The 19669-nt window shown below is 49.5% G+C and overlaps 1 protein-coding gene across 1 annotated transcript; it reads right to left on the minus strand.

The window, feature by feature from the left end:
• Window positions 1-1849: 1849 nt before the first annotated feature.
• KY (kyphoscoliosis peptidase) lies at window positions 1850-18795 on the minus strand. The gene is made up of 12 exons (XM_053951806.1): window positions 18663-18795; window positions 17658-17720; window positions 15681-15743; window positions 14026-14100; window positions 13849-13881; window positions 13185-13235; window positions 12013-12095; window positions 11542-11650; window positions 9944-10061; window positions 5766-5954; window positions 4634-4824; window positions 1850-3776 (listed from the first exon to the last, which is right to left on the minus strand). The coding sequence occupies exons 1-12, from the start codon at window positions 18793-18795 to the stop codon at window positions 2866-2868; spliced, it is 2019 nt and encodes a 672-aa protein (XP_053807781.1). The 3' UTR covers window positions 1850-2865.
• Between the last annotated feature and the right edge of the window lie 874 nt (window positions 18796-19669).

The following is a 19669-nucleotide window of genomic DNA, read 5'->3' on the forward strand; positions in this document are numbered from 1 at the left end:
GAATTTCTAATACCTGTAATAAGCAGCTTCATTCAGGGAGTAGACTAAAAATTTGAACTAATGTAATCTAAAGTATCTGCAGCAGGGGAACTGCTGAGTTACTTCTCTGTGTTGGTGTATGTGTACTTTGTCTTTCCCTCTTTCTCTCATTGCAGATGCCCCAAGAGAACTGAGAAGTCTGCTCCAGAGCTGTTCTCCTGGTGTTGGAACCTTGGCTGCACTGAAGAATGTGCATTTTTTATGAGGAGGAGGAGGAGAAGGAGCTGTGTTTATCCTGGAGGGAGATGTCACAGCAAGTGCAGACTTCTGAGGTGCTTTTATCTGGGGCTGCAGGGTTTCTCAGGCATTCTCTGCCTTTGCAGTGTCAAACCTCCCTTGGAATAATCACCTGGTCCTGGAAATTTTATTATTAATGAAGCTGAAGAGGGGGTTTGTGTCTTTGAACTTATGCCTTCAATAGCACTAAAGAATTTCTTGCACACTTGCAGGGCAGAGCCAATGTGTCTTCTGATTGAGACAAAAGTGTGGAACTTTATTTGCAGCATTTCCTTTTGTACATCTGTAGAGTAGGAAGCTGTGCAGGCTTCATCTGTATTTAGTGTGTTACAGATGTTCTGCTGAGAGTGTGATAGTGCTTGGGGGTCACTCCTTTACTTTGAGGAGTTAAAGAATCTGGGACTCTGTCGATGTGTGGAATTGGAAATGCCTGGGTTTTGCAGAGTTGGGTTGCAGGAACAGGGAATACTCCCTGAGGTTGTGCTAAGTAGGGGGCAATAAACTGTTGTCTCTACTCTCTTGGGGTCAATTTTTGTTCCCCCTGCCATCTTGAGACAGAAATAGAGCATGTGGGCTTAGAGAGAGGGCTTGTGGAAGTGAGTCTTTGAGACAAGGAGCAGGGACAGTGTTCATAGCAGTGTTACCTGCAGGGAGGCTTTACCAAAGTGTCTGTTTGTGTGTTTGTGCCTATTTGTGAACATCAAATATGTGGTTCCATGAAGAGTGTCTGTACTTTGGTATCCTTGACCCTGTTTGGTGGAAGAAGTTGTTTTCTTTAGTCACTAAGCTCTCTGGGATGCTTCCTTATCCTGCCATTGTAAGAAGTGATGTACTTGACTGGATCAGCTTGACCTGTGAAATGAAAGTTACTGCAGTGTATCCTCCTTGATCTGAAAAGTGGGATCTGAGAAAAAAGAACCCTTCTGCCAGGCACCAAAATAAACCAGGACTGTCTGTGCTGACAGACAATACTCACTTTAGCCTTCAAGGTCCTTAGGCAAACAAAAGATCCCTGATTCTGCCTCGCATCTGTGCTGCTCAGTCTGTGTTGATGCCCAGGGAGCAGGTGCCTGCTGGGCTCCATGGCTTGTGAGTGTTCCTGCAGGGAGGAGCTGCTGCCGCCACTTTTTGAGGGCAAAGACACTGAGATGTTTTGGAGAGGACTTAAAACCTACTTTTATGTTGCATATGAAGGCTCTTGTCGCCAAGTACAAAAAGACCCCGAAGCTTTGCTGTACTCCCAGCTTACCCTGGAGTAAGCTCTGCTAGCTTACATGTTGTGTTTATGCTTGCAGCTCCTGTCTGCAGCAGCCTGCATCATCACAGAGAGTGCTGCTCCTGGAATCCGGCTGCAGGTACTTAACCTGCTTAAATGGGAACTCAACCCTGGATGCTGGGGTCAAAGGAGTAATGTAAGAGTAACCTGCCTGCTACAGCTGGGCAGCCCTGTGAGTAACTCCTACCACCCAGTCACTAAGGAGGGAATGTAGGAATAACCCACCTCTTTTGTGTGGAAAATACAGCAGCTTTGGGAAGAGAATTCATGTTGTTTGGTCAATGAAACAGAGTGCAAAAACATCACAGGTTTATTTTCAATTCAAGCTCAAACATAATACCTCTTGGGTCATGCTAATGCTCACAGACATCTGAACCAGTTATGAAAATGTTGCTCCATATCAGGATGATGGAGATTCAGTAGAAGTCCCCCTTTGCTGTGTGCATGGAGGCATTTTCCAAGAGTACAGCACCAAATGGTTTGTTACATGATAATAATGTCACTCAGCCTGCTGTCCCATGTAAACCCGTCAGTTTATAGCTGCAGTATTGCATAGACAGTTTGGAGGAAGGAGTGATTTCTGAGAACTTTATTCTCATTTTTACTGTAATTTTGGTTATGGAAACACCCTTATGCTTCAGATATAATTACAGCAGAAAAAGTCTCTACAATACTCTAATATAAAAAGGTAAAAATGAATTTGTTTATTGTATTTAAGAGTCAGTGTAAAAAGTATTTTTCCAGTTTTATTGAAATCTGTAAGACAGTGACGTGCACAAGGAAACTTCATGTTGTATCTTCTTCCTAACTCTTCTCTCTCCTCGGATGTGTTTTGCAACTTGACTACAGTTATAATGAATGTTGGTTTAAATATCCTGAAGTTCCTCACGTCCGATGTTGCTGCTCAAAACCGAGGTGCACTTTCTTTATCCTGCCCCATAACTAGGTGAATTCTTGGAGTAGCCCTCGTAAGACTTTTCTTATGGTCCGTAACTTGGAAACCAGCAATCCCTACTGGCACAGAATGCCCTGCAGACAATCAGTTGTCTTCTTCTAAATATTTGTCCGGACAGTGTTACTGAAATGTAGGTGATGGTTTTATCACGTCTTCCACTGCTGCTCCTTTTTTAACAGGATTTTCTGCTTCCTTGATCATCTTTAAGCCTGCAGTCTGGCAAAAGCCTGCAAGTGTCTGCATTTGTTGAAAGAACAGATTTGGTTGAGAGGATGAGCAATCTCCTAAAGCTGTGCTGGTTTGGGGCATGTTGGGGAGGTTGGTTCATGCAGGTGGGTGAAAGAACAAGGAGTGGGTGTTACTGGGTCTCAACTTCATATTTGAGGACGTGCGAGTAGAAGCTGTGGTTGGCGTTCTCGTGCACCATCACAAACACCTCTCTGCAGCCTGAGGTGTTGCAGGTTCCCTCCCAGCAGCCCTTGTTCTGGGTGAGAGGGTAGGTGTTCTCAGCCTGGACCAGCACCTTGGCAATGCCGTGCATTTTGAGTTTGAACTGGACGTTGCGGTTGGCCGGCAGCAGGCCCGAGAGCGGCTCCACGATCTCGTAGTCTTGCAGCCACTTGCTGTAGCTCTGGGGGAAGGCTGGCCACTTCACCTCCGTGTTCAGGCACCTGATGAGGTAGTTGAAGATGTAATCATAATTACCGGGGTCCGACTTCTTCTTGGAGTAGATTTTGAGAACAAAGTTCCCTGCGTGCGGGAGGTGGACCTTCAGCTCGATCTGGTTCCTGCGGTGGATCTGCAGCACGTGCCGCCTGCCCATGTCCTCCGCGAGGCTGCTGCTGCCGTCGGTGTGCAGCGAGGTCAGGACGCTGATGTCCTTGCCCAGGGTGAAGGTGAGGGAGCAGCGCCCGTCGTTGGTGTGCAGGACGGGCTCTCTGTGTGATGGCCGCAGGAAGCCCTGGCGCTCTGAGAACCAGCTCGGCCCGACGGGCTGGTGCAGGTCCTTGGGGAAGCGCATGGCCTTGTCCACGGACTCGCACTCCACCACGTACTCCAGCACGCACTTGTAGACGTCATCTGAAGCCTCAGCCTTGGAGGACTTGGCAAAGATCTCCAGCTTGTGGCTCCCTGTCTTCTGTGGGTAGATATCCAGCTCCATTCCATGTCTTTTCAAAGTCATCAAACCGTGTTCATCTGTTCCCTTCAGCTTAAACATAAATAATGTGCCAGAACGGCAGTCCACGGATACAGAGGCTTTTCCATTTACTGGGAAATACAAAAGAAAAGAGGCTGCATAGGAGTGTCAGTACAGTTTTTAACCCTAATGTACCCCCTGTTCTGGGAAGGTTAATCTGGCCCAATAAGTTGCTGTTTCTCTAGAAGTAAAACCAAGAGCTGCAACTGGCAGGTCACAGCTTGTCATCAGTCTGCTTAGAGCAGTGTCCCTCAGAAAGAATGAGAGTGGCCTTTGTTTGTGAGATGTGCATTTATCCTGTTCTTATACACCCTGACATGGAGCTGTGGTCTGCTAGAATGTGAAAGCCTCTGTGAAATATAACTGAAAGTACCATCAGGCCAGATTGGATGGGGTTTGGGGCAACCTGGTCTGGTAGAAGGTGTCCCTGCCCATGGTGGGGGGTTGGAATGAGATGGGCTTTAAGGTCCCTTCCAACTCAAACTATTATGGAATTCTGTAATTCTATGATCATGAAGGGCTGAATTAGAGGTGATTAGACCTGGTTGCTAGCCCAGTAGCTGCTCCCAGGAGCTTCAAATTGCAGGAACTCTCCAGTATGTAGATATGAGATTAATCTACCTCCCTGTGAGCCTGTTCCCAAACAGCTTGAAGTCTTCATTACGTCCTAAAATGTTGATGTCCATAAGCTTTAACTCTGTTCTTAGCATTCACAAATTAGCCATCCAGTTAAATTCCTGCAGCTCTTGAAAATCCAAGGGGGGAGGTTTTAAATGTACGCCTTGTTCAGTTGTGGCACCGGAGCGGTTTTATGTTAAAAGAGCTGCTGGACTCACTCGGGTTGCTCAGTATTGCCTGAAGAGGTGCACAGTGGTGTGTGTTGGATGTGGGATGCATGAGGGAAGATGCCCCATGGCTCCTCCGTTACCTGTTCGGATGATGGGAGTCTCCGGGTGTGCGGCCAGCAGCCCCAGCGTGTAGAAGTTGCTGTTGTGCAGCATGTTGTTCTCAAACTCCTTCAGTGTCAGCGTGGGCTTAAGGAGCTGCCAGTTACTGTTATCTGGGAAGTGATTGTTAATGAACAGGGCCGGGTGAGTCAGAAAGTAAAACTCATTGTACCTGGGAGAAGGGAGAAATAAGGGAAAATGAGTAATTACAAATAGGGAATTCTTCCCCCGCGCAGTGGTGGTGGTTTCAGCAGGAGGATGTTGGAGTGGTTTGAGCTGCTGATAAACTGAAATCTGTGGGTTTGAAATTCCCCAGGCAGAGAAGAAACCTGAGCTTTGGTCTTCTGTTTCCAGGGTAAATGCTGAGCTTTAGGATAAACCCTGAGTATTTGCACTATTCCCTTGCACCCACAGGCTCCTGGAAAAAGGAGGCACTGGGTGTTGACTGCAAGCAATTCACAAAAGCTGTGACTCCACAGACTGTTGCCTAAACTGAAGATGTGACAAGCAAACCCAGCTGGCTTTTAGCAGTTTGTGACTTCCTGCTCAGGGCAACTACCTCTCTACAGGCTGTGTTCCATGCCTTGTACAGGCAGCCTGGGTACCTTGCCCATGGCTTTGTGTAGGCACACAGTTTGTGGTGAGTGGGAGTGGGGCTGAGCCTCATCCCCAGTGGGCACAGCTGTGAGAAGCAGTGAGCAGCACTGACAGCAATGAGCCATGGGGTGCCCAGGGGCACTGACCAACCTCCAAAGGGAACAGAGGGCACACAGGGGCACTGCATGAACATGAGGGGATAAAAGGTTGGGCTGAAGAATAAGTGCAGACGCTTGCAGCCTTCTGAGGTGACATGATGTTACTCTGCATGGGCAGATGCCTGAAGCCTTCTGATGAGGTGTGGTGTTACTCTGTTTGGGTGAGTGCTTAAAGCTTTCTGAAACTGTGTGGTGACACTCTGTGTATCATGGCCATCTCAAATGTGGCACATGCTGTGACATGTGTCATGAGAGCTTTGGGTCTTCCTGTGGCCCCAAATGTGTCTGTTTGGTTTGCCAATCCCATCAGCTTTCCTTCTGCCTTTGTTTATGTACTCAGATAGAGGGGGGTCTTTACCTGTAGGTGAACTTGGTGAAGGAATCATCCACAGAACCACTCCCCCAGGTGCTGTCCAGTAAATGCCACCTTCCCTCAAGGTAGACAGCATTCCAGGCATGGTCAGAGTCCCCTGTAAAGGTCTGCCCTGTCTTGTACCCGTGTCCCTTGGCATGTCCCGAGAGCTTCTTGCACTGAATCCCTGCAAGACTGAAAGGAAATGATAAGCTGTAGCAGGAGAGTTTTGTGTTAAACCTGTCAGGTACTTCTGGGGAAGGAGAAAAGGTGATGATGCCTGAGGTGTTGGGTGGGGCTGTTTGTTTTTGTAGTCTTTGCACAGAGATTCAGAGAGCATCCTGCTGGAGGAAGGGCCTTTTCTCTCCCAGTTTTGCATATTCCCTGTCTTTTTGCCTAATGCACCATCAATTCAGCACAGTTAGAGGATGACATGATAAAGTGTGCTTAATTGCTCTCTGTCTTGTTACTCAGTGGAATCCCTTTGCTGCTGTCCACAATTAGCCCATGTAATTATAAATTAAAAGCACAGGCTGTTCTCTCCCCCTGACAGTGGGCCTGGTGTTTGACACTAGCTAAGGAATCTCAGACCTCATGGGATTCTGGATACTGATTCAGTTTCCTGAAAGAATGAGCTTGTGCTTGCCCAGGGTAGAAATGATTAAATATTCTCTTTCTAAAAACATGACGAATACCTGCGTGGATGTGTAAATAAGATTTAAATAAGCACTGTGTTAATAAGCTCTCTGCTGATGGATTCTAACATTGGCATCTTATTTCACCATTAATCTAAAATTGCTTCACTTGGAGCGTTGTCTTTTGTGTAGGACAGCATTGACATTCTTCTTCATAGAGAAGTGTGTTAAATGGAACAACTACCTTAAGTAATAAAGTGTGCAGGCTTCCAGAGCGAGATTGTCTGCATAATGTGGGTTTAGCTCAGGAGAAAAGTGATATTTATGGGGAAGATAATTAGCATGGTTGTTAAGAAGTTGAGGCCTGATAACAGATACTGGCTGGCAACTGGCAGTGCAGTGGAACTTGTAGGGAGGGCTGCTTTTCCCAGGGGAGGTGGGCACTTCAGCAAAGGAGAGGATGGAGCAGTGATGGCAGGCACTGCCTGTTCCATGAGTATCCAGAACAAGCAGGCCAGGCTGGAAGGAATGCCATGGAGAAACCTGGTGCTGCAGGTGGTCTGGAAAGCCCTTGCCAGCCTGCAGGCCCCTGTGAGTCAAATTCTGGCGTGGAGCTGGGCAGTAAATCTGGAACAGGTCCACTGACAAGACTGGTGAGAGCTTGGATTTGCATGATGTAACTGAGACTAGGAGCTGGCCTGGGATCGTTAGTGAAGATTTGATCCTAGAAGTTTCAAGGAGCTAAGAACCAAATTCCCACTAATTTCATGGGGATTGGATCTAATCCTTCTAGGCTTCTCTAGACATTCTTGTTAGCTGGGATATTCACAGGAACATTAAGCGACAAGTTCTCCTCTCACGGTGCTCTCAATTACACTGAACATTGGCAAAGCAGCAAAAAGAGTTTGTGCTTGGATGTGTTCAAAGTTCTCAAAATAAAGACCAGAGCATTTAAACTTGTCTCTCTAGTAATGGACAGACAAAAATCCAAGCTAAAACATCCTGTAAAGGAGCAATTCTGTATTGATGAAAAGGGTGCTCATGTCTCTCATGTCAATGACTTCATACAGATAAATTAAGCAGGCAGAGAGAAGATCGGGAAGATCTCCAGGACTGGTTGAAGATGACCTAGATACAAAATGGACTGGAAGAACTGAATTAAAAAACAGTTGGCAACATTTGCTTGGTGCAGCAAAGAAATTAAACACAAAGTTGCTTTTCTGCCTCAAAAACTGTAGGAAATAGTCTGGCTCTTACTACAGGTGTCACTGGAATTCAATGGCATCTTCTTTCCTTTGATTTTGGGTTGACTTTGATCATTTCATCTAAAAAAGGAGCAAATCTGGCTTCTCCAGAAGGGAACAGAATGGTTTATGCTTGTGGTAGGTAGGTGTACGCCTCTGTGCCTGAAAAGAGGGAAAGCTACTGCCTGCAGGAAATGGGAGAAGCAAGAGGATGTGAAATCTGGGATATTTACAGACTGGTTAGGAAGAAGGGGCAGCTAGCAAACTGATCAAATCCCCTTTAGGCAGTGAGGCCAGCTTTGCTCCCAGAGCTGCTGAAACCTCTCCTGGGAAAATAATTGCTGTGCCTTCATCACTGACCGTGGTGAGCGCCTCCCGAATTCCAGGCTGCGAGGTTTGCCCTAAGTTGGATTCATGAATTTGCACTGCTTCACTTAGCCAGACTCCTCGAGTCTGCTTGTCAGCTGAGAAGCCAGTTCTTGATAAGTGCTGCTGAAATATTGGTCAGGAGCCTGTGTTTGCATTCATTGCTATCACACCTGATGTTTGGAAAGTGATGCCTTATGGCCAGCTTCCCACTATCCGTGCCCACCTTTCCTCTGTGACAGGAATCTCAGCTAATGGGAAGAAGTCTGGCTGCCAAAGCTGTGGTCAGAGGTGGCAGTGTTGTGTCTGCAACAGGCATTGTTCCCTCTGGCACTGGGACAAGTAGGACTCAATCAACATCAGCCGTTGCCTTCAGCAGGACTTTTGGGGGGACTCCTGGTGTCTGGCAAATTGGTTTGTTTGTTCAAGTTCCCTCTCAGGAGCTAGGGAAAAAAAGGCATGTCAAAACACCTTTTCCCCCTAAAACCTGGCTCTGAAAAGCCTTTCTGTAAGATGGGTGCTCTTTGCCTCCTGCCTTTCTGCTTAGACTCAGTGTAAGAGCAGCAGAGCATGGGGAGAAGGGATGAGATCTCTGTGCAAGAAAGGGGTGTTGTCTTTAAGTACAGTTTTTCACAACAGGAGCTAAACATTTTGCTAATATTTGACAATATAATAGGTTGATGACTGGGAGGTTTCCTGAATCACATAGTGACTAATCAGCCTGGAACTGGGGAATCGAGAGTAAATCAACAGAGCTTTTAAATAGTCAGAGATATCCTTGGAAAGATTAATGCTTTTAATGAACTAAGCATATGCTTTTTAAAGAACAGATGCAAATTCCCCCCTTCTAACTGCTAATAACTGTTCCATAGGTTGCAGCTATAAATGCATGCTTCACCATCCTATTTCTTTACTCTTTAGAAAACCAGATCCAATGTCATAGAATGGTTTGGGTTGGAATGGACCAAATGTATATTGTGGGATATGTTGTTGGCTGGAAGCATTTACCACTTCAGCATCTGGCACAGTATGCTGGGGTTTTTTTTAATCTCTCCTGTTCTCTGTACATTTTGTCTGTTCCATGGTAAAAACCGTCTCAAATCCCTTTGCATGGTGTGGAAAGCCAATTGTTCTTACATGTGCTATTAATAACTACTCTGTGATTTTTCCAAGGGAGTGGAAGCCCCTTCCTGGGAGTTCCATCTTGCAAGCCCACCCTCTTAGGATTACTTTAGGAAGTCCCTTCCAATCTCCTCTCCCTGAGTTGGCAGGTGCAGTTTTCTCCTTTTGGGCTACCCTTCTGCCTAAGGCTGATCCCCAAACCTCTAAGCACCTTCATTGCTTTCCTTGCTGTGGATTTTGGGGGTTCTCCTTCCCTTAGGGATTGGGGCTGCATCCCTATAGGAATTGCAGTATTGGCCTCAACAGTGCTGTGCCTTGAGACTGGGCACAGAACAGATGGTAAGTGCAAGGCAGTGTCCCTGGGGTGTTCCTGGAGGGGACAGGGCACCTCCAGAGGGTTTAGGCAAAGTTCCTCCTGGGACTCTGCCTCCCTCTTGCAAGGGACCATGCTGGAGACAGCACTCCTTGTTCAAATCTTGTGACGCTTTTAACCTTCACATCCAGATACCCCAAGGAAAATTCTACTTCTTCTAATCAAATTATTTCCATGTTTTCATCTGCCATTATGTTAATGCAATGCGAAGCTCAGCAGATGGCACCAAGTAAATTATGCTGGGGAGGGGGGTGGAGGGAGTGGAGGAGAGAGCAAAATTGACCTTTCTAGGACTTGCTGTTTTTCCACAGCATGGTTGGAAAGCTAAAGTTCCACGTCCTGCTTAAAGTCACATCAGTCAATGCAAAGGCAGACGGGATAGGCACGGACATGACAAGGAATGTTAACTCTCCCTGGCATTGAATGTTTCTGAACTTAATTTACCTGCACATATGTTCAAAGAGCTCAGCATAGCCCTCACAAATGCTCTTGCCCATCTGAAGCACGTCTCTGGGCTTGCTCGACACCTGGCTTTTGTTGTGGTAGCCCACGACGTCGTATTCTGGGGGAAGGAACACAGAGAAGAGTTCATCCAAAAGCCTGAGGCAAGGGGACCGATGGGCAGCAGGAGCAGCACCCGGGTTGCTTTTCACCTCCGTGAGCAGAGGGGAACGAGCTGTGGCTGTGCTGGGGAGGGAGGAAGGAATGAGAGCCAGGGCCAAGGTGGTGTAAAAGATCTCATGAGGAGATCCCAGCATAGCTGTCAGGGCCAGAAACATCCCCTGAATGTTGAGGAGTATGGACTGACTCCAACCAGGCGTGGCCCAGGTACTGTGGGCAGAAATGGGTTAACAGTGGACAGACAGAATAACCAGTGCTGAGTGAGTCAAAGCCTGGGCTTCAGGACATGCAGTGAAATCAGCACTCTCCATATTTCAGGGCAAGACTAAAGCAGTTTGGGACTGACCTAACCATGCTAACCCTGTAGCTGCTGATCTCAGTGGGTGTGAGATGAGGCCAGTGCTGCCCAAACTGCTCTTTTCCTCTCCATCACTTGGCCTGCACTGCAGCAGTGCCCCATCAGGATGTGTAGGAGGTGAGGGAAAGGACAGCTCTGCCTCTCTGCCCCAAGACTTAAAGGGAAATAAACATTTTTGCTTATGTTATGCAAAATGCCATCATGTTGCATATCCAATTTTCCCCCATCAAGGCACTGGGGTGGCAAGAAGCTCCTTTTGATGTGCCAGATGGGAGAGGCTACAAGTGCTGCCTCCTCTTCCCATCTCCTGGTTTTTGTGTAACTCCAGCCTTTGGCCTGAGTAGGAAAGGGCAGAGGAACCTGAGTGGTTGCAGCTTGCTGGAGGGTTGAAAAGGTGCAGGTACAGGCAGGAACTGCAATCATACAGGTGCCAGTGTGGGACATGGAGCTGGGCAAGGCAGATGGATGGTTCCTGGAGGTACCTCTGTGACACTGGGACCCTCCCAGAGCAAAGGCACCAGCATCAGACTGTGCTGGAGCGGCTGTATCGGGCTGTGGGGACTTGGCACAGGGATGGAGCTCAAACTTAGAATGGTTTGAGTGGGAAGGGACCTTAAAGATCATTTCATTCCAAACTGCCTGCCATGGGCAGGGACACCTTCCACTAGACCAGGTTCCTTCTGAAATCTGGATCATCACCTGCTCCCTGTTTACTCCCTCAGAACTGGGCTCTGGAGGCGTGAGGTGGCTCTGAAGGTGACAAGCAGGCCCCTGGTGTTGGGAAGCCTGGCTTTTGCTCTGGCTCTTGGATGGTCACACCTCAAATGGAGTTACAGGTTAATCATGGGCACACAAACCTGGTGGAGCCTGGCAGTGTGAGGAGAGAGACTGGGAAACAGAGGTGGTGAGAGACCCTCTGGATGCATTTCTGGATAAAAGCCTCCAGAAAGCCTTCATTCCACTCCCTACATGGAAATAACCCACAACTACTGAGTAAAATGCCATGGCAGTGGGACAGGGGTGACAGCAACAGCCTTATCTTCAGCTGGAGACCTCAGCCTACCTATGTGATGGCATATCCACATCCATATGGCTCGAACCTTCTCCAGGTCAGTCCGGGCTTGTTTTAGCAGGGCTTTGACCAGTTCCTCCACGCTGTTTGTGACGTTCACCTGTGTGTGGGGAGGAAGCATTGCAAGGTCATGGTGAAGATCTACCCTGTGGCAGAGCTCCTGCCCTCACCATTTCTTGTTCTTCTGAAGCCAGTGAGACCCCACCTGCCAGAGACTGCTCTGCCTCCAGCTTCCTTAAAAATAGAGCTACAGTGCTGTAGGTCTAAATATTTTTGATTATGGTTCCCAGAGTGGGATTTCTTTGCTAATGTTTAAAGGGAAAAGGTTTTTCACTTGTTTGGGAGATTCTAATGCCATTGCCCCATAGCTCGGCCTAAGCTGGTGCTGGTGCTGGGAGCCAGGTTCATGGAACGTCGCCGCAGGGGAGGTGGGAGGAGGGCAGAGACAAAAGCAAGACTTACTTTTAATGCGTAGGCATCCAGCTTCTCTAATTGCTGCAGATCTACTGGCATGGATTTCAAAGAGGATTTGTCCCATGGATATGCTGAGAAGAAACAAGTTGTCATTGTTTTGGGAAGGGAGGGAGTTTTTCCTGGCAGTATGGTGGAACAAGGGGACAGAGCTCCTGCCTGGCCCATGGAGACATCCATCAGCGGGTGCTTAGGGAGCAGAGGACGCGAGGGCACCCGCTGGAGGTCCCTGCCAGCTGCATGGAAGGCAGGAGCCATCCTGTCTAGACTGCTAGGATCTGTGCAGTGCTGGAGCATGAGCTGCCCCTGCAACTTTGGCACTGTACAACAGCATGGAAAATCCTGGGATATTGCATGGAGGGGCAGGAGAACAATGCAGAAGTATCAGGGAAAATCTGTACTGTGCAAGCCTTAGAAAATACATGACTTCTTAAAAAAAACCAGCAATAAAGAGCTGGTTTTCACTGGGAGTTTTATGTGGTACAGGACCACAGTGCTGCAGGAATTCAGGCACATGAGGAATGTAACACTGGGAGCAGTGGGACTGAACCCTCTGTGCCTACCCTCTGCATCTTTGTAGGTTCTAAGTTCCTGGTTCTACTCAGTGTGAACAAAGGGTTAATAACTTGCCCTAATTAACCAGATAACTGATTTTTTTTTTTTTAACAGTCTTGGAATGAGCTGACACTGCTGTCTCCCATCAGCGAGCCGTGGGGGATGGATGGACATATCCCTGTGCTGGGCAGGCTCCTGTCTGCCAAAATCAGCATGTAGGCACACAGCACCTATTTCTTAACAGGCTGGTTTGTTTATATGTATTTTCCCTGAAAAGAGGTGTTACACTGACCTAAAGAAAGTAGATTTACACATTTAAAGGTTCACACTCTCCACAGCTCTGAAAATTGCTTATTGCCTTTTTGGTTAGGGGATGGTCTTTTTGTAAAAATGTGGTTATCAGGTTTTGTCTTTGCCAGGTTATATCTGCAGAGGCTCTGTGCAGGACTGGGATCCCCATCCAGCAGTCCTGTGCGTTGTGCCTGTTTGCCTTCCCTTGGGCAGGGCTTGGGCACGTGTGACGCTCCCAAAGCCACTCCTCTCTGCCATCCCGAAGATCAGGGGCTTGGGAAGCTGAGCACTGCTGGTGCTGATGGATAGTTAGTTACCATGGAGGTCCTTTGCTCCCGGTGGCCGCGGGGCCTCAGTCTTCTGGAAACCTGCAAAGCAGAGAAGGCGGAGGGAAGAAGGAGGTTGTGCCCGCAAAAAAAAAGACAACTAGAAATAAATCATTGTGGGGAGCAGGATTGGGTGGAAAAGGCTGGAACTGAGGCTCTTCTTGGCCCATTCCCTTCTCTTTGGACATGGATGTCAGCACCCTGTGGAGCGGGCTCCACATCCCCTCCCTGCGCCGAGCCCACATTCCCCAGCAGACAGGCGTCTCCTGTTCCAGCCCGAGGGCTGGGGACATCAAACCCCAGCCCACCATGGCCAAACCTCTCCAGGCGTGGAAGAAGGGAGTGCTGAGCTCCAGAGCTGTTAGATAACCTCAGTGGGAGCTCTGCTCACTAACATGGCTGGTGAAAGGCAGCTGGGGCATTGCTGAGGGACCCTGGAGTGTCACCACCCGCCTTATCCCAGGGCCAGAGGAGGAGGAGACAGCCACACCTCAAGAGCGGAAGGATTTTGCTCCTCAAGCCCCAGTCATGGGCAGGGTCCAGCAGCATGTGCCCTTTGCAGCCTCCCCGTGGGAGGAATGAGCCTGTCTCCTCCTGGGAGCAGCCTCCCAGGGGAGGGGGAGCTTGGAGACAGTGTGATAGAGCAGAGCCTCACCTTTGTTGTCGTGTCCTCTCAGCCTCTGGGAACCTGCAAAAAGCCAGGCAGGGTCAGTGGGATCCCCTCAGCCCTGCCCAGGCTCCTGGGCTGCAGCATCCCCTGGAGCTCCCCAGCTCTGCAGAGGGGAAGGGAGGAAGGGCTGAGCCTCTGCCCGGGTTTAAAGCTGGCCTGTACCTTTTCCCAAGGAGAGTCTCTTGATGAGCTGGGGGCTGGTATCCTTGTGGTGAATCTCCACTGTCACTTGGGTTCCTGCAAGAAACAATGACAAACCCCCTGAAAAGGGAAAACTAACCAGGATATGGAGGAGAGGGCAGGAGTGCCAGCCAGGCAGCTCTTAACTTTAGACAAAGCAGCAGCTCTGGTGATAGCCAAGGTTTATCACCATATTAAAGAGCTCTTGATGGAGCTACAGCGAGCAGAGAATCAATGTCTTGCATTGATTTTTCTTGGAATTAAACATAGAAAGGCTTGAAGTGATGAAAAAGGTCGGACTTGTGATACTAAAATGCCTGGCAAAGGCCATTGCCTGTAAGAGGCAGCATCCTGGATGAGCCAGCTGTGGTCCAGGCATGTCCTGATGCTCCAGAAAAACCTCCCCTGGAAACCTGGCCTCTGGTCTTTAAAGTTTCAGAGAGGGCAATACCAGAAAAAGAGTGAGGGAATCTCTCATAAAAACTACCTGAACTTTTTGACAGAGGCTGCATTTTTTGGCCAGTATTTCAGAAGGGTTTGCAGCTCTTGAGGTTCCCTGGAGGAGCTCCATGTGATCCTGGGCTTCTCTTTTGGATCAGACAGAAGTTACTCAGGAGACTGAAGGTCAAGGTGTTAATGCACCTCGGGGCTGCCATCCAGTTATACCTCCCATACCTCATGACATTTGGGGTTTTCCTTTAAAGTCAGCTCCTGGAACTGGCTAATTAGGTGGGAATCTGCATTTTCATCAAAGAATAAATTTTTCTGCAGCATTTACCCTTAGAAAAGTGAAGTTTCTCCTGTGATTGTGCACAGAGATTCAATGTCCTTTAAGCCCCAAAACCAGAAAGCAAGAAAAACTGTGTAAGCTGTAAAAACCTAAATCTTAGAGTTTGACTCCAGTTCTAGGATGGCTGCAGATATCATGGTGTCAGAACAGAGCTGGCTGGTGTATTTTGTCAGTTAATTCTAAGATAAAATGAAGTTGTTTCTCAAAGAGAAGATTTTATGCAAATAGTTTGATTTCCTTAAAATTTTCTTATAATCAGGTCCTTTTTATTGCTCAAAATTATTTTTACTTTGCTTTTTTTTGGGGGTTTTTGTCCTCAGCTTTCACTTTCAAAGTTTCCCCCCATAAATTAAAAATCTTTGTTTTCAAGAAACAAACTTACTGGTGATGAATGCCTTCTGCTGATGAGTTTAAAAGGCATTTAACAAATGAAAAATGTAATTCCACATGAATTTTTCAACGTGCTTAATAGCAAAGCTATCATTACTTTAAAAACTGGTGGTATGAAATGGTTGCTGGTGCTTTTATGATCTTTTATTTAATTATTCCTGATTGAGATATCCTTCATAAATAATCATAGAATGGTTTGGGTTGGAAGGGACCTTAAAGATCCTCTTGCTCCAACTCCCTGCCACTAGACCAGTTTGCTCTAAGCTCAGAGAAGCACTTGCTGCTCTCCTTGTGTTTTGTGGCCCCACAAGTCCTTGGCCAGCAAGTGCTTTGTGGGGCAGCTGTCCCAGGGTGGGATATTTTCTCTCTTTTGGCATGTTCTCAGGTTATTTAATTGGTGAAAAAGCTTGTTGGGAGCTCAGTGAAGCCCTGCTCTGTCTCTTGGCTCCCCACTTACCTTTGTCAGGGCCCGAAGTGATGGGTGGTGTCTGCTCACAGGGATCTGTGGGGCCACGCCGGCCTGGGGGCACAAAGAGAAACATCTCAGTGCCTTGGAGAGAGCCAAGCAGTCAGCAAGGATGGGGTTAAATCCACCCTGCTCAGAGGTAAGGAACAACTCGGGAAGCTCAGCCCTGGTTCTTCAGATCCAAAGCTCAATTGCTCCAGGTCTGGGGTTCCTGACTCCTCTCCGGAGGGAGGGATGCTCCAGCCCAGCCTGCTGCTGCTCAGGCCGGGGCTGCTCGGACCAGGGGTGTTTGGAGAGGTGGCTGGGGGACAAGGGCAGTGCTGGGGGCTTGGAGGCAAAGTGGGAACTGCTGTGGTTGTCAGCAACTCATCCTCACCTCTCCCTTCTGGAAGACCCCGGCTGTCTTGGACCTGGAGTCCTGGGGCAGAGGGAGGTGTGGGCAGTGCTTGATGTGCCCAGGGTTCACACGGGTGGAGGCAGCACAAGTCTGTGCCCCGGGGAGGGAGCAAACGCCATGGACACCAGGCTCTGCTGGGTGCTGGCCAGGGTGATCTCTCACTCTTTTTCAAAGTGTCCTGGGATCCCCATCCCAGCAGGAGCCAGGGGGGAGCCTGGATCTCACAGCTTGTCAGAGTCCATTTGTGCCATGTGGCCATGACAAGGACCAGTCCCCAGAGTGATGGGATCTTGTGGAATGGGGTCACAGCCTCTTTGACTCACTGGGGCTGGGGATTATATAAGTTTGAAAATATTGTGGCAGCACCAGGGGTGTCAGAGGCCTCATAGGGACACTAACACAGCTGGTGAAAGGGCAATTCATTAACTCTTGTGGTGCCAGAGGAGCCAAAGCTCTGCCTGCTCCTCTGATGCTTGAATTCCCCTCTCCCAGGGGGTTAAACTGTGCTTAAGGTAGGCCTGCAAGGGAAGGATTCCCATGTGCATGCTAAATGATCAATATCAGCCTCTTACTTGCTCGTAGAGGAGGCTGACTCTGCAGCTCTGATTGCAAAACCTCTTGAGCATGACAGAGGGAGAGAAAGCAGGATATCTATCTGCTTCCTGGAGTGGAGGCTTTTGTTATCTGCTTTGTAGAAGAAGCCCCAGAGTAGTGCCTTGCCATGAAATATTGTTTGCTCCCAGACTGTGTGCAGCCTCCAGCCACTGATTACAGAGGGACTTGGATCAGGGCTCCTGCCAGCTTTTGCATGCTGCTATTGCTTGACCTGTGAAAGCAAAGTTCCTCCTTGGTGTAACTAAAATCCACTGTCTAGTACCGTGAGAATTACCTGTGTCTTGCTCTACCTTTGCCCCTGCCTTTCTCTGCTAAGCCATGGCAGGCTTAGACTGCCAGGAAAACAAGAGGGGTGACCTGACTCCCTTCCCTGGGAGCTGCTCCATAGTTCTGGGGTCACCTCCTCAGATGTTCCTCCTCAACTATTTTAGAGCAGAACCTTGGGAACTGGCAGCAGAACTCTGAGAACTAGAATCCACATCATTCCTGGTCAGCAGTCCCACCTGCCTTGTGCTCAGCCTCTGAGGGGGGGAGATGAAGGAAGGGCTGGTGGAGAGAAGGTTGAAAAGGTTCTTTGCATCCCCCAGACCCTACTTTAAGCTGTGTGAGTGCTGGGGAAGTCTCTGGAAGCTCTAGCTGCAACCTGAGCAACTGGGGGCACTGAATTTCCCCTGCCATCAGCTGGCTGTGAAATGTAAGAGCTGCATGCACTTGTAATCCGACCAAGCTCCGTGGCAGGAGAATCCCTGCGGATGGATGTGCGGGGCCTCGGCAGTGCCACCCCTGTGCATCCTGTCCATGGGGCACGGAGGGAGGGCATGCTTTGGAACCCATGAAAGCCCTGGAAAGGGATGGGATATGTGAAGCACATTTATGCTCGAGAGGCACAGCTTGGAGCTTTGGGTTGTGCGCTGGGGTTGGTTTCTCACGGAGGGAGAGGGTGACCTACCACCTACCGTTCAGGTCTGTGCCCTGACGTGGCTGTGATCTGCTGTTTCCATTGCCATCACCCTTGGAACCTGTAAGACAGAAATGGGAGATTGGCAGGGTCCTCCTGGACTGAAGTCTTGGTGCTGCCTGAAGGCCAAGCACCGCCAACCCTTTCATGCAACCCATTATCCCAGCTAGGGCCAGGTGTCATCAGGATCCACCTTCTGTCTCATCTGCAGCCTTGGCTTGCAGTTCTTGTTGCTAAAGTATGAAATACCAGGGGGCAGGAAGTGCAATAGTCCAGGCCTAAGCTGCTTTGGTAGGATTTGCTCTGATTTGAGCAGGTGCTGAATGCCGTGCTTGATGGAGCATGGACACGACTTTGTGATAGCTCTGCCTATAGTTGTTAGCCTGGGACTGGTTCTCTGAAAATTCAGCTTCTCTCCCAGGTTTTAGAGCAGGAATAATCGTTCTCCTCCCTTTACTTCTGCAGGGAGGCTCCCCTTGCAATTGCAGAGTACAACTGTAGCTTTTTGGAAGACCCTCTGCAGGACAGGGAGTTGGGCCAGGGACACTGTCCCAAACTGTAGCTATAAATGGCTCAGGACAGTGAGCGTCGGAGACAAAGCCTGGGCATGCTGCAAACAAAACACTTCTGCTCCTGTACTCCAGGGTGCTGGAGTGGGGTGAGACTGCCGAGCCCTCTCCCTGCTCCCGTTGCACAGCCCAGAGAGCCCGTGGGGCACTCGGGGCTAGAGCCGGACACAGCAAGGTGCCAACACAACCCTGGGATTAATGTCCCTGTGTGTCCCTGCTGCTGCACCCGGTGCAGCTCGGAGCGTGGCTCCAGCAAGGCTCTGCTGCACCAGCGGAAACACGCTAGGCTTCTACAAAAAAGTTGGCATTTTGGAGTTTGGCATCGTGTGCAAAGAGGAGAAGGAAGCCCAAATCCTGCTCCAAAGCTGCTGCTTCTCTTCTCCGCGTGCAGCTGCAGCCCTGCCCTCCCTCGCCCGCTGCAGGCGCGATGTTACCTGCGCCTCGGCCGCCTTCCGTCTGCCCCTCTCGCTGCCCTTTCTCCTTGTTCGCCGCCTCCTCGGGGCGCACAATAAGCAGCAGGTTGATGGTGACTGCACTGGCATCTGCCTTAAAGTCCATGGTACCCATCAGCGCATGGCCGGGGCGCCGGTGCTGCCGCCGCTGCGCCGAGCAGCCGCGAGTGCTGCCCTGCCCTGGCAAGGCGAGCGCGCTCCCGCCCAGCGCAGCCCCGGCCCGGCCAGCTGCACCATCGGGGCTCTGCCAAAGCCGACCCTAATGAAGAGGTTACAAGTCACCTTTGAAAGGAAATCGCAGGAGGGATCCGTTCCCTAAAGCAGAGGAAGGAGCTGCGTTGCGGGCGGGGTGGGGGTAGGGGGGGGGTCTGGTTTCAGAGCGTGCCCCCGGCTCCCTCCCCTCTCTCTGCCCTTTTCAGCTTTAAGCACTTGTCTACACTCAAATCCCCCAGCACCACTGTTCGCTGGGGGGGATTCGCTTCCCGGCGCTGATACAAATCCTTAAAAGGCTTTCTCTTTGGATCCTGTCCCCCGGCAGAACTCAAAGGATGCTTAGGAGCGTAAATAATAACAATAACTGCTGCAGGAGAAGGGCAGCGGTGGGGAGAAGGGGCTGGAAAGGAGACACGAACCTTTGAAGTGGGGAGGATCGGTTTCTGCAGGACTGCCTGTCGTGGAAAGGGATAGCAGAGAAGGGAATTGCATGCTTCAATCCCGACTGTCCCAAAGGATCCAAAAAAATCCACCTCTCTGCCCCATCAGCCCGCGAGCCCGGCTGTCTGGGGTAGCTGGACACCGCTGATCAAAAAGGAAAGCCCTGCAAATCCCTGGCTTTCTAGTAACTGTCCCTGCCCACGGAACGGGGGACATGAAGGGTTACAGTGCGGGTTAGACGGGCTCAGCTGGTCCCTGCAGCTCGCAGAAGGGGCTGGCAGGGACACACGTTCTAATTTTACCACTGGCCCCTGTCCCGGCCGTGCTGCCAGCCC

The sequence above is a fragment of the Vidua chalybeata genome, chromosome 10, assembly GCF_026979565.1.
Source record: "Vidua chalybeata isolate OUT-0048 chromosome 10, bVidCha1 merged haplotype, whole genome shotgun sequence".
In the NCBI taxonomy this organism is placed as follows: domain Eukaryota; kingdom Metazoa; phylum Chordata; class Aves; order Passeriformes; family Viduidae; genus Vidua; species Vidua chalybeata.

Bases quoted from the DNA above. Each gene is read 5' to 3' on its own strand.
- KY (XM_053951806.1), bottom strand. From the start codon at position 18,795: ATGGGTACCATGGACTTTAAGGCAGATGCCAGTGCAGTCACCATCAAC. The intron at 4,825-5,765 runs GTAAAGACCCCC...CCCTTCTCCCAG, and splicing joins TTCACCAAGTTCACCTACAG to GTACAATGAGTTTTACTTTC. The intron at 3,777-4,633 runs GTAACGGAGGAG...TGTATTTCCCAG, and splicing joins GACTCCCATCATCCGAACAG to TAAATGGAAAAGCCTCTGTA.